The sequence below is a fragment of the Falco naumanni genome, chromosome 11 (assembly GCF_017639655.2).
Source record: "Falco naumanni isolate bFalNau1 chromosome 11, bFalNau1.pat, whole genome shotgun sequence".
Taxonomy (NCBI): Eukaryota; Metazoa; Chordata; class Aves; order Falconiformes; family Falconidae; genus Falco; species Falco naumanni.
This window is the reverse complement of record NC_054064.1, coordinates 18821428-18835777: the sequence shown is the minus strand read 5'-3', so window position 1 is coordinate 18835777 and position 14350 is coordinate 18821428. Positions and strand designations below refer to the sequence as shown.

At 39.3% G+C, this 14350-nt stretch overlaps 1 protein-coding gene across 3 annotated transcripts in view; it reads right to left on the bottom strand.

Annotated features, from left to right (window-relative positions):
- COL24A1 (collagen type XXIV alpha 1 chain) overlaps positions 1-14350 on the bottom strand; it is a 148346-nt gene that overhangs the window by 28891 nt on the left and 105105 nt on the right. For all 3 annotated transcript variants that reach the window (XM_040611032.1, XM_040611030.1, XM_040611031.1), the window contains exons 29-41: positions 13511-13564; positions 13144-13188; positions 12983-13027; positions 11696-11749; positions 9689-9742; positions 8632-8685; positions 8355-8408; positions 7007-7060; positions 6312-6419; positions 3252-3305; positions 2679-2786; positions 1548-1601; positions 713-766 (exon numbers count right to left, since the gene is read on the bottom strand). In XM_040611032.1, coding sequence (XP_040466966.1) covers positions 713-766; positions 1548-1601; positions 2679-2786; positions 3252-3305; positions 6312-6419; positions 7007-7060; positions 8355-8408; positions 8632-8685; positions 9689-9742; positions 11696-11749; positions 12983-13027; positions 13144-13188; positions 13511-13564 — 792 coding nt within the window. The remainder of the gene's footprint in view (positions 1-712; positions 767-1547; positions 1602-2678; positions 2787-3251; positions 3306-6311; positions 6420-7006; positions 7061-8354; positions 8409-8631; positions 8686-9688; positions 9743-11695; positions 11750-12982; positions 13028-13143; positions 13189-13510; positions 13565-14350) is intronic.

Here is a 14350-nt window from a genome sequence, read left to right as displayed (position 1 = left end):
ACCAAGCAAGCTAGACACCTAGCTCCCAACAATTTAGTTTTCAGTTACTGTTTCTGAAAATTATATCAGAACCTATTTATAACAACCACTAATTGCCTATTCTATTAGTATTCATTGCAAAACTGGCTCTAATATAAGAATGTTTTTCTCTGTCAGGTGCAACTCCAAACTAATCTTCATGAAGGGAACCCTTGGGGCCACGCAGACTTCAGTCAGCATACAAATCTGTTTGCAGGATTTGAGGCTTAAAAGAACAACAGTGAATTTGACACTAAAAGAGCAGCGCTAAGGCAACATCCTGCCCCTAATATTTTATATTAAGCACAGACTTTTGTCCACCTTAGTTGCACTTTGAGCAAAATCTGTGGGTGTACTCACAGGCCTAAAGCGAAGTAAATACTTAGGTGGTTCCACACTGATTATTTCTGTCAGTGGTGCTCACTAAGGACAGTGGCTACCTGATACAGTAGAATGTGTTTCTTACAATGAGTAGTTTGTGTTTTAAAACCTGAAACATTTCAACTGTGTAATTTGGAGCTCTGCCTCTGAATGACCCCTTTCCCCAGTTTTGCATTTCTTCTCATATGCTTTCAAAATACTAATAGATATTGTGTGGCTTTTGCTGCATGCTGTGGAAAACAGTGGGCATAGTAACATTTCCTTCTTTTATAATTACTCAGACTGTAAGACAGTATAAAATCCATCTTCATACCTTTTCTCCTTTAGGTCCTGGGGGCCCTGGGGGCCCTGGAGGACCCTGATGACCCTAAAGAAGCAAACAAAACATGAATTAGTTCTAAAACTAACTAAAGAAATAAACTAAAGATATAATTAATACAAAAATTTCTTTTAGCTGCTTATTACTCTTATTTTTTTGCTGCTTGCTAATAATGCTAAATGGTGATGTGGCACAAAATTAATGGGCCCGGGCAGAAAAGGTATTGTGTGCAGGAAAAGCTCTGTGCACGGCTTGATGCAGGTGAGGGGAGCCGAGCTGGTTCCTGCTTCAGGGTTAGGGCCACTGATGGAAGTTTCTGTTCAGAAAAAAGACATAGCAGTCTGGTCTCTAAAAGTAGGACTCAATCCATCTGTGATGATGATCCTAATTATTTTTCAGTGAAAGCCACAGCATCTTTGTGTCCTTCATTCAATAACCTCATTCAATCAGTTTCTGTTACTGAAACGGAAACTGCCTGGCCAGACAGTAAGCAGAGGTGGTGATGTTTGCTGAACTCTCTTTAAAATGAATAGCTATAGTGGTTTTATAGGAACTTGATTCACAAGGGGTGAGATACATTGGACAAACAAGGGTTTTATACCTGTGATAAAAAATGACTGCTAGTGAACTCACCAAAACCAGTCATCATTGCTCAAGGTTAACATTTCTGAATAAGCAATTACGTGTCATATAAACATATGTGATTATCTGACACTCCTAACAACATTTGTGCATTCTAGATACAGATCCCCATGACATCTATAGTGATTTAGAGTACCACAGACTTACTTAGGGATGTGTGTGTACATGAATTCAGTAAAAAACTCACCCCATAACCTGGAATTCCTGATTCTCCTTCAGGTCCCATTCCTCCTAGGTGTCCCTGTCAAATGCAAGAATCATTGATAGAAAAATGATCTCCCTTCTAAAATGTTATAACAATGCCTACTTTATTAAGTTATCACTTGAAAAAAAAATATTCAAATACTGAGATTTGAGCACCACAGACTACTTCCTTGTTAGGTTCAACTTCATTTGGTACAGAATACTGGGCTTTTCCCTGTTCTGTGGAAAAATGGTTGACATTTTCAGTCCTAACCTTATAATCCTTGTGCATAATTAAGATCAAAAGGATCTGAGCTTTCAGAGGTGCAGAGAAACTCTGTTTATAAATGCCAAGTATGCCAAGAAAAGCTGAGGGTGATCCCTTCCTTAGGAAGTTGAGCCCTTCTCTTGAAATTATCGGCCGTTAGGTAACTACTTTACTTCTGTACTTCATGTGTTCAGGAGCACAGTGCTACATTCAGCGGCCACAGGATCGGGCCCTGGAGCAGTGAGATGGGACGTTGCCTCACTAGTGTGGAGGCTGCGTGTGCCTGTGCATCTGTCACACAGTGTGAGGCAAGCTTGGGGAGTGTATGATGAAAGGAGCTCAAAGTTAATGGCTATACACTTCATTCAGTTAACTTCGGATCAGGTTCCCATTTAGTAGGAGTAGCAGCCCCCATCTGAAATGCTTTGTTTCAACAATGGCTAAGGCTTATTTTATGTAACAGTAAACCCCATGATTTCTGTTCTTGGAATGGGAAAGCTTTAAGGAACAGCCACAGCAGTGAGGTTGTATGTGGACTATGGGGCATGAGTATTCCACGGCATGCCCTGCCATCCTGCTCCTCTGGTTGTCTAATCAGGAGCCTGACCAGAGCATGAGATGACTCCTTCCAGGTCCATGGCCCAGGTTTCTGTCTGGTGCCAGGTGCACAGGCCTCATCCTGATGCTGAAAGACCAAGGCACGCATTGGGACGCACGGGCTGGGAAGGACACTGCCTGCATCTCCAGCTACCTCAAAAAATATTTATATGTGCTACAGCTGTGACTTGCCTCTTCCCATGGAGAGATACAATTCTGCTAAACCAGAAATACATGTGTCCTTAAATAATAAGCATGTTTTGTACGAACCAAGGGACCTCGAGTTCCTCTTGCACCTTTGGGACCAATTTCTCCAGGTTGGCCAGAGTCACCAGCAGGTCCAATTTCTCCAGGAGGGCCAAGCTGCCCCTTTTCCCCCTGTTGGTGTTATTGTATTAAAAATAATAAGAGATTGATACTAAGTTTCATAATGCCGTTTATGCTTAATGGAAGTAACAGCATTGTTTAATAATATTACATTTACATACGCCACTACTGTAGTTCTTATAATGTCTGAACCTAGAACTCAAGTAAAAACCCTCCTCTGCTAAAGCCTTTCTATTTTGTTTTGTTTTGGCTTAACCAAAGCTTAACATTTTTTGTTAACAGTAGAAACTGTTCTTAGTTGCAAAATCACATTTAAATTTAAACACAAACTTAAATTTTCTAAGGTTCTGAATATTACCGACTGCAGAATGATGACAATTCTAATTGCTATGGCTAGTATAAAAAAATGGCTTGAAGCATGACGTAAAAAAGGGATAGACTCAATGGAATTATTTTGTAATGTAAATTCAAGTTTCAGATAAAAGGAAGGGATTTGGGGAAGATGAAAAATACTACCTTCTTTCCTAAACGGCCCCTCTGACCTGGATTTCCTGGTGTTCCTTCAGGGCCCTGTACATTTGTTAGAGAGAGAAAAAGAGATGATTGAGAAAAGTTTGGAAACATGTTTAAACTGTGCTCCAAATTGGATAACTAAGCAGGCTTTTGTAACGCAGAGAGGTGGGAGGAAAAAATCTCATTAACTGCGGCTGTGAGCAAGTTAGTAGGACTGTTTCAAGTTGCAGCAGAAACAAGTGAGCAAGCATCAGGGATCACTTATCAAACGTGAAAATGTACTGAAAATAGGAGGAAAAAAACCCAATAAATCTTGTTCACATAAAAAATATTATTTTAGGAATAACATTGCTTCAAGACAACCACTGGATTTAAAGAAATACAATACACAACCAGATGAAAACTAAGAAAACCTTGGGGCTGTCAAGTGTGAAGAGCGGGGCCCTGACACAACTTGCTGTAGAGCACAGACCTAATTCCTTAAGTGCTGGCGCCTCTTGCTGCCCACCTCTTGGTGACTGTGTAATTGGGTGTGCTGCCTGCAGATGAAGGGTGCTATGGAGCTATGGCCCTGCTGCCCTCTAGGTCACTTCAAAACCTGACTGTCCCAAAGGGCTGGATGTGTCCACAGCTCATCATTTTCAATATGCCGAAAAGCTCTGTGAGATAGAGGAGCTAATTTAGCTTCAGCTTTGGATATAGGGGAATATACTTGGGGTTTTTTTGAGTCATTGTTGTGATAAGCCAGGGTAAATACAGACTGATTTGTGAAGCTTATTTGTTGTTTTGTAAGGTTTTGTTTGAGGAAAATGTAGTATTAGTCTCACCCCCAATAATACCCTCAGACAATTGATTATAAGAAACTGATTTCCATGTTTAGATCAGGATGTTATGATCTGTCCACAACCCTAGAAGAAGGTCAAACCAAAACCGTGATGTGAACTCTCCCAGACATCAGGGAGGATGAGTGGGGAGGAAGGCAGCTCTGCAGACGCCTTTGGAATGTGTGGAACAGAAAAGTAAAAAATTCACTGCTAACCACATCCTCCCAAACACTGAATTGCCAGACCTGCCTGTCTCGCTGAGGCACGGCAGCACTGCTGACATTGTTTACTGTATACAACTATAATTACATATAATGTAGGTATGTCAGGGCTGAGCTGTTTTATGAGAGTTTCAATATATGAAACTTCTCTGCTTCTCCAGAACTGCCAATCCAAAACAGAAAAAAAAAAAAAGTCAGTGTGGTACTGTACCAGAAACAAAAATTGTTCTGTAGCACACTAAGTGTGCTGACAATTAAAAGAGCATTTTTTCCCCTTACTGAGAGAGTAGTTCACTGTGAAGAACCTAAGACTGAAAACAGCAGATTGTAATGCAGATGCTTATAGGACAGAGGGGACAGTGCTCACAGCCATTGGCAGCTGGCCCTCTAATGTTTACTCAGACCCCTTCATCACATAAGAGCTACAGACAAGGCAACCAGAGGACTGTGAAATGAGAAAATGATGATTTTTGGTAAGGGAATCTGATGTCTGACTTGAGGCTACATACTTGCTGTGGAAACTGTGCTCTTGAACCTTTGCTCGCATTAAGAAGTTGCACATAAAACTTCAGTAAAACAGATTTTATAGCCGGATTTTAGCTGCTAGGAGTGATGACAGAACAAATACGTGAATTGATCTAACAATGTTGACTATGGATCCCAATGCTTGTTCACTATTTGACCTGTGCATGCTTGATGCCATTTCTCTCCATCTGCAATTTTTGTTTCAGTTACTTATGGCAAATGCTGCTCCCATTTGTAGAGGCACCAAAATGTTAGTTAAAGAATAAATATCTTTTAAGAGCAAAATGGAATAATTAAGTTTGTTCTTTCTTCTCTCTCCTTACTTTTTATAGTATATGTCTCATTATAGGGTGATTGACAGGGTAACAACAGGAAGGCCCACCAAAAGACAAGACATCACACCACAGCACAGAATTATCATCCAAAGTAGTGCTGCCCGGCATGGTAGATTCATTTCTGGAATCAGTTCCAGCACGGCATGGACAGCATCCATAACATTGTCTTTACAACACCTTGACAGCAGTGTGGAAAGACCACTGTTAGGAAAGGCAGGCCATGCAACTGATCAGGAATCAACAGCAGGAATAACCTGGATTGTCTGATATCTACCAGGTGATAGTAGTTTCAAGTCGCTTTTGACCTGCCTTGTATTCCTCACCAGAGAAGGCACTATAATCTGCACCCACACTTCAAGAAATCCTGTGCTGTTGACATCTGTGCTGCAATAATTTTGTAACTAAAGAAACTTCAATGTTCGGGATATCACTTTTTCTAGAAATGTTATTTTTTGACCTTCCTTTTGTTGTTAAGGTTTATTAAAACGAATGACAACTAAACATATATGAGGTAAGAACATCAGCATAAAAGCTTAAACTGGAGCCAAATCTTGTGTGCTCTAAGGTTTAATGCTTCATCATTTACAAGCTGCTCAAAATGGCATTTTTTTGCCCCAAGGAACTCTTCATTTAAAGTAAAAACTAGATAGCCCTGGGACAGTAAACAAAGCCATGAGTAGGGAAAGTGATACCAAACAATGAAGATCTGACAGCACAATTTATAGTAGTATATGCATCTTGCCAATTTCTTTAGATGTTTTTAAAATCTGAAGAATGATCTAATACCTTGAGATTACTCATAGTCTCCAAATGAAGGTAAGGATAGAGACTAATGACAGAAGGTTGTCTGGAGAGGACAGATCTGAACTGAGAGGCTCCAAGTTGTGTGGTGTAAGTACCTAGATGACACGTGGTGAGGAATTACTATCTGCTAAGAGGTTCCAGATTTACGATAGGAAAACCATTTGTCTCCTCTCTCTACCAACCCCTAAAAGCTGAACCACATAGAAAAGGGAGGCAAGTTAATTTAAAGATGCTCATCTCTAATTGCAATAGAAAATCAAAAAATAAAAAAAATAAAGAAGCAAGCAAAATAAAAGAAGAATTATTACAAAAAACAAATGAACAAAAGGTCGACTTAAACCTAAAAACACTTACAGGAATGCCCATTATGCCAGGTTCACCAGGGGGTCCAGAAATTCCCGGTAACCCTATCTCTCCTTTTTCACCACCTTCTCCAAGAAGTCCCTGGTCTCCAGGGTCTCCCTAAAATAAAGGGGAGGGGCGGGAAAAAAACCCAAAAAGCTTAGTCAAGCTGCTGCTACAGAATTAATTATTCCTGAGAAAAGTAAATTCTGAATCTTCAAGCTTGACAAAAAGTAGACTAAACCTGATGGGAATCTTACCGGTCTAATTCAGATCAGGCTCCAAGTAGGGTAAAGCCCCTTCTATCTCATCCATACACTCCTACGGACAGATTTTGCCTCATTCATCACCAGCTACCTGAAGATGTTCTCTGTGACAGCCCTTGTCCTGGCACCTGCTGCAGTCCCTGGCAAGTGTTAATCCAATGCAGGGAGTGGAGCAGCCTTGGGCTCACGCTCTCCAGCATGTCACCATGGAAATAAGCTGTACTTAGTTCTCCAGCTTGCATTTCTCTGTCAAGCCATTCATACCTTGCAGGCTAGATATGTTCCTAAAAGGCACAGGGAAACTATAGCATACATGGTCTCCTGTGTTAAAATTAAGTGCACTCAACTGGGTTCTTTTGACCTGGTGAAACAGAAGAAAAAGAGATTTGGGTCCTTAAGCTAATATGACTGCTATACATCTGCTTCAAAAACTGAACATACCTTTGGACCATCTTTTCCTTGAACACCGTCTTCTCCTGGAGGTCCTGGTTCACCCTTATAGAAAGGAACAGTTGGAAACAGTTATTGCCTAAACTTCTTGACATACAAGTATTGCCTTGGAAGAACTCAAGACTAGTTTTACACACGCTTATCTTTTGGACAACATTTATGTTGCTGCTATAGTTTATTTATCTTCATTTTCACCGATTTACAGTGACAGGGTCAGAGCCCTGTGAATCTCAAACACAGGAAAACATAAAAGATGATCATTATTAGAAAAATGAGGCAATGCTATGTCCACATAACACTAGAGATTTGGATAGTGGCACTGAGATTGTTTAGTTTTGGAATATACAACATGTAATTACAGTAACCACAAAAATATACCTATTCTGTCCGGAAATTTCCATGTTTATGTGGATAACTACTACATTGCTATGTTCAGTGACTCAGTTTAGGGCCACAAAAAACTCATCATTTACCAAGAGCAGGGGCACCATGGCATTTTAGAGTCTTTGCCTTTCTCAGGTAGACACCAGCAACTTGCAACTTTTCATGAAGAAAGTAAAAAAGCAAGTATGAGCTGCCCTATACTAATAACACAGTATTTCAGATATAGTGCTATGGTTAAACCCAAAGCACCCACTGTGGACCAGTACCAGGAATTACTCTTCAAGGACAGGCAGAATTGTGAAATGCACCTCACTGGAGATTTTGGGCAGGAGGAAAAGATGACAGCAAGGAATTAATGGAACAAGAGAATTCTATGGTAAGACTTAAGTCTGAAAGGATATAGTTTATGCTCTTTTAAAAGTGTCCTGGATAAAATCTGTTTCTAGCACTTTAAAAGGTTTTTTCAGCTTTCAGACACAGGCAATTATTTGGGTCAGATGAAGGGAGTAAGATGCACAGGAGGAATAATCTGTGGCACAAACACTTAGTAAAATCAAGTGCTCAAATGAACCATCCACCACACCAGAAACAAATCAGCTGCTTTAGATGGTGGTACAGAGAGATACCATGCTCTGCTGAGCCTATAATGCTCCCCTTACCTCACCTGGACTGTGTACCCATACACAGCATTATTGTGTGCTGTCATCTTAACAGCTGGGGGACACTGTGGATTTACCTTCATGGTCAAACCACTCATTCACATGTCTGTCACATGAGACGCTTACAAATTATAATCAATACTCTTTTTAACTTGATACAATATTACATTTTTTTTTAAGGTATCAGAAAATAGCTTCTTATTGAATTCTGATATATTACGATTTCTAAGCCTGCATTTCTGACACATTTGTAGCGTACTTTCCTTTTTGGAAGAAGTTTTGGATCCATAACTTACCCTTAAACCTTGGTCACCTGGTTCTCCAGCCTTCCCAGCAGGTCCAATGTCTCCCTGGAATATCACAAGAAAAAGAAATACTTGGATTTTAAGGGACAATATTCCTAACAATGATGGGCTTTACAGATAACGTGGTCACCATGACAATAACAGTATTTCTTAATGTCTCATTTCCTGTATCGCTACCTACTTGACTAATGAATCAGATCACTCTGATTTGCCTCTATGGAAATTTGAAAATTTAAACAGCACAAGAGAGAATAATTTTAACATTTACCTTTGTGCCTGGCTCTCCCTGCAGACCAGGTTCTCCTTCAGGGCCAGGAGGTCCCTGCACGGTACAAGACCTACTGTTAGACACAGTCACCAGTAATAATTTTACAACCACCAAATAATACAGCATCAAAAAAAAAATGATGCAGAAAACCGGCATGAGACACAGGGAAAGACACACGTCTGAAAAATCAAATTAATACAACACAGTTCTTTGTTCTTACTAGAGCCCAACAGAAGAAAAGAAAGGAGGGTATAGGAGAAGTTCAGAAATTGCACTGTGGGTCAGGAATGTATTGAAGACTCAGCAGTACCACTAAGCCTGTACCTTTCATCATAAATTACTAGCAGGCTGAGCAACCATCTATCTTTTGTAAATCTGACTGACAACTTCATCACTGTTTAGGCTTGGAGCCAAGTAGATAGAGCCTTTGGAGAACAAAGCCCTTTTTGGCGTCTTCAGCCCTTAGAGAGTTAATGGTATCAGATGGCTTCTTGTAAAGTTTACATTTAAACCCTTTTTTAATAGTCAGTCAGAAGACTGGATTTTGGGTGACTGAGGAAGCATGTTCCTTTGAATAAGCCAAATCCCTTCTGTTCTAAGAGAGCTCATCCCTCATCTACTTCACTACAGATGTGGCTAATACATTCTATCATATTTCTTTCAAAGAAATATTAAAAACAAAGCAAAAAATAGAAGCAAAAGTTAGCAAAAAGACTGCCTGCAGCTGCTTTTCTTCAACTACCATTTGCAAGGATGTATGATTAATGCCGTTCTACTATCTAACTGCAAGAACATTGCTTCTAAACAAACAAACAAAAAAATTCAGTTGCTCAACATTCACCTTCTAGATGCAGATGCCCAAAGACAGCACTCACAACAGAAAAAGCTACTCATTTTAGACTTTTTTCTTGTAACAGCTTTAAGTAAGAGTCTCTCAGCAGCTCATGGTATTTAAGTCAGCTGCAGGTAATAAAAAATTGTAGTTTCCAAACACATTTCCAGGCTTACTCAGTTGCTTGAGTGTTTGTAATTACTACATAAATGATTAACAGCTCACCTCAAAACCCATTTCTCCAACAGGGCCAGCATCCCCTGGTTGTCCTCTTGAACCCTGCCATTAAAAAAAAATGTTGGATGCATCATTCAATCAACATTAAATTACATTCTATAGTCTTGACTTTGTCTCTTCAGAACTCTTCAACTGGCATAAAGAAGTATATTTCATTGTCTTTCCTCCTGAATCCAATGCTGTTTATAAGTACCATGATGGCGTAAGAACCCATTGCCAGTCTTGACGCACTGAAATAGATTTCAAATAACAGCACAGATGTCTTTTCTCTTAGACCAAAAGTAAATTATTATCTGAGCTAAGCTCTCCTCTTGATTAACTGAGACTTTGTTTAATTAAGGTTTGTTAGACTGTCTGGTTTTCTTTGTGGAAAAGCCTACAGTCTGGTATGGAATTAACTGAAAACAACTACTGTGTGCTTCACCGTGGATTTAGCAATGTTAGTACAGGACAGTCACTGAGGTGTAATGGACTAAAGGCTGGAGCCTTTTTGGTAATATTACTAAGTATACTACAAGCATTTTCTTATAAGCCCTACCATATACATAAATGTATTGCAGTAACACAATGGGATTGTTTCTAAAGCAGCATGCTCAAATTCTCTGTGCATGTTAGATTGTCCATCCCACTCACAGAGCGGGGTTTGTGAGCTGAGGGGTAGAGGTTGCCTGTAACAGTTTACAGCTGATTCCGTAGCCACTATGAATGTATGTCAAGACAAATCAACCCTCTGGATGTATGCAATCTTTGAACTTTCAGAAAGTTCATATCCATTTACCCCTTTGGGACTCATCTGTGTTTAAGTACATTCTAATTTCAAAATATTTTGTTGATTTATTATTTTCACGTAAAAGAAAGATACTGCTACCTATATTTAGGATAGAAGCCTTTAAGCAAATGTTTACTCTTTTTTTGTTTTACTTCCTCTCACAAACTGCATATGGTTTTGCTCCTCCTGATAACTTGGCAGTGATAATGCAAGTATATTCTTCCCTTCTCTTGTAACAACAATATAAACTGCCTGTTACTGAGAGGATTGCAGCAGATGCATATATTTTACCCTATAGCTTCATTTAAGTGTGAACAACTGAAACTGCAGTTAATTTCCATTTGAGAAGTCACTTGGTCCTAAACTAAGCTCATTGGTTTTCATTTGCAGCAACTCCACGGCATTCCGCTAGGCACAGCATATAAATTTGATTCATGAGGCAAGTATTTCTTCATAATATTAACATGAAGCTAAGTCTGCTGGATTGGTAATGTATCTTTCCCCTGAGACTTTAGATTTTTGCACTATAAAATGGCAGCCTGGTCCCAAGGGCCCCTAGGACAGCACACACTCTTTCACTGTATTTATATAACCTGATTTACCTCCAGAGATGGTGATGCAATACTATTCTTGTCATGGCTAAATCTTGCAGCACTTTACATATATTTGCTGCAGATTCTGCGTAATCTTTTGTTACAATATTAGCTACAGAAAAGTGAGCGTGGCTTTGAAATAATAACAATCAAAAGAACCCATCCAGCAGAGGAATGTCTGAGGTTTACTATAACAGCCTCTTTTTTGTTCAAATTTTAACCTGCCAAATAGATGTGGTCCCTGAGTTCCTGAATAACTACCCTAAAATCTGCCTGAAAAAAATACCACTAATATCTGTATTAGCACATACATTTACATAATCCATAATGTAGATGTCTACCTCAATGCAGCACAATGCCACAAAAAATTGTGGTCCAGATTCTGTCATGGTCTCTTATGTTGCGCAACCCTTACTACAGTGCTTCCCAACATGATTTAACAGGTCTCCTTATGAACAAGTTATGCTGAGCAAGGAAGTAGACTCTAGCCCTGAAGCTTTAGAACCTTTACCCCACAATTCCTACCTAACCACAGCTGGCAACACTGAATCTTGGTAAAACAGAACTTGAGTTACCAGGGAATTCAGTATAATATGTGGAAAAAAATTTAAGCTGGCATAAGGATTGACTTACTGGCTCTCCCATTGGTCCCCTGTCTCCTGTGGTTCCAGGAGGTCCAAGCAAACCCTGGAAGATTAAAATAAAAAATCATTGGAAACAAGCTGTTTCATATTCTGTGAAAAGCCACTTCCTCTCTTATTTCTGCTCACTCAATAACTTACTCAGAAACACCCATGAAATATGTGCAGCCTTTTCTTCTGGTTGACAGACATTGCGACATCACCAGCTCCTGTGGCAGGTGAGGGTGTCCTGAATAAATCCTTCCTTGGTTTCTATTATATAGGGATGGGTCTTAGCTGACCCACCATTTACTAGGTCCTCTTCATTCTCCTCAGACCCATGTGCTGCCTGTGCACACAAACTGGACCTGAACGCAATGTTACAGATGTCCTGACCTACAAACTGTATCCGAGAGGATCAGTAAGGTTCACAGCCCACTCTTCCTTCTGCTCAACCTGGCTCACAGCATATCTGTCTCATACTTTTTTCTAGAAACTGTAGCTGTAGGAGTAGTAGAGCAGTATCTTGTACTTTGCAATAAATTTACTAATCCCCATCATTTCAACCTAATGAGGTTTTGCTTCATTCATTTCTGTATATATGAATACGTCAAAGTCCCAGCAAATGAAGAGGAAATGAAAACCCATTGTGTCAAAGGTGAGAGGCAACAAGCTCCTCAATCTGAGCAGAAGAGGCAAGACAAGTACAGTGACAACCAACATTCTGAGCCTCAATTTCAGCACAAAATCACCATCATTACTGCTTTTTTTCTGCTCTTCTGCTTCCTTCTGTAATGAAAATCCAACACAATTTGGACTGACTTGAAACCTTTGTAAAAAAAACCCTCCAACAGAACATGTTATATTTCTGTTGAATTCCACCCTAAACTGAGGAATTTCCTCCTATCCATGTGATACACACTTTACAGGTTCTTCTATGTTTATCTCAACATTGATAATACACATCTACTCTAAAATCTATCAAAGAATTATTTTTCTATGCCACAATGACTTTCTCCCTTAAAACTACAATAAAACAACAAAAAACCGCAAAGCAACTTCTAGGATCCCATTACTAACTACAATGACCATCTCTTCTGCTGCAGTTTGCTCTCATATTGCATTCTGTGGATCATCACCCAGGAAAACACTGATCTTGTAGCAGACTAGACCACATTCACGCTTACTTTCACTTCTGCCCCTAATTCTTTGTATGAATAAATGCAAACTGCACTGTCAAAGCATGATATTTTGTGGATATTTTTTTTTTTTTAGAAATACTACAGAATTTCATACTCACAAGTGCACCCTGATCTCCTCTTTCTCCTGGATTTCCAGCTTTACCCTGGTCAAAGAGAAATATTGAAAGACAATGATGGCTTCAGATCATTTCCAAACACCATTCAGAAATTAGTAGTAACCATGAGGATTACTACAAGGATTGGCTCCTCCAATACTTACAATGAGCCCAGGAACTCCTTTCTTTCCTGGATCACCTCTTTCTCCCTGATAAATAACCAACAATGTGTGAATTCTATGTGCATTGGCTAGATAAACTGCATACAGTTGCTGTCAGTTAAACGCTGGGTAACTGCAGAAAGTGCAGATTCAGGCTTAGAGGGGCTTACACCATAATAAGGAACTATCTGAAGAAGGCAGAAATTTACACATCTCCTCCCGGATTAAACAGAATTTTATGGCTTCTGACATTCTGACATGCTGGGTTTTTTGTTGTGTTGTCATTGTGTCGTGTGCCCCCCCCCCCCCCCCCCCCCCGTTATGTTACAGCTCAACGTTTTGTATAGTACTGAGCAATACAAGCACTCACCTTAATGCCTTGTGGTCCCAGTTCTCCTGGAGGACCATCCAGACCTCTTGGCCCCTGAATATCGAACAAGTGATTTGGAATATTAATTATGCATTATGTTTGGTTATCTTCAGAGAGATACAACATAAGCTTTAGGACAGCGGAAACATGCTTTGTTAGCACAAAACCCAGTTTTCATTATATGTTAAGCGTGAAATAAAGCTTCAAAGAATGAAACAGGTTTCTGGTTTGCTGAAATATGAATTTAAGAAGAAAGATTGTTTTTGAAAAATATGTAAACAAAATGTTCAGGGTCTCTGTTGAAGCCAGCTTGCAGGCTGATATTTTCTGCTTTCTTTTCCATTCACTTTGTATTCATGCAACAGACAACTATTTAGAAGAATTTAGGTGAGCATTGGTTATACGGAGTGCTTGCTTTTGAGTATAAGTTCCATATGCAAAAATCCAGCTTGCTAGTAAGACTCTAAAACAGGCAGATAAAGTTCTTCCATTAGTAAACCAATTTGAAGCAAGATTAAAAGCAATGTATAATCTTGCATAGCAAACCACTCTATTGTTAAGACTAAAACGTCTCTTGTAAATGGACTTTTTACAACCAACAGATGAACAAAGATAACCTGTTATATTGCCGTATTACAATATAGCAACGATTTATTGCCAAAACATTCAGAAATGATTACTTAAGATTGGAAATCTAAATCCATTAATTTACAAGCAAAAGAAAAATCCTTCAAATTGATCACAAGCAAAATGGAAAATATTTTATCCATGCTGACTTAGGAGGTTATTTCCATAATTCTAAACTCCATGACTGTTTGGGTATGGAAAACAAGATTAAAA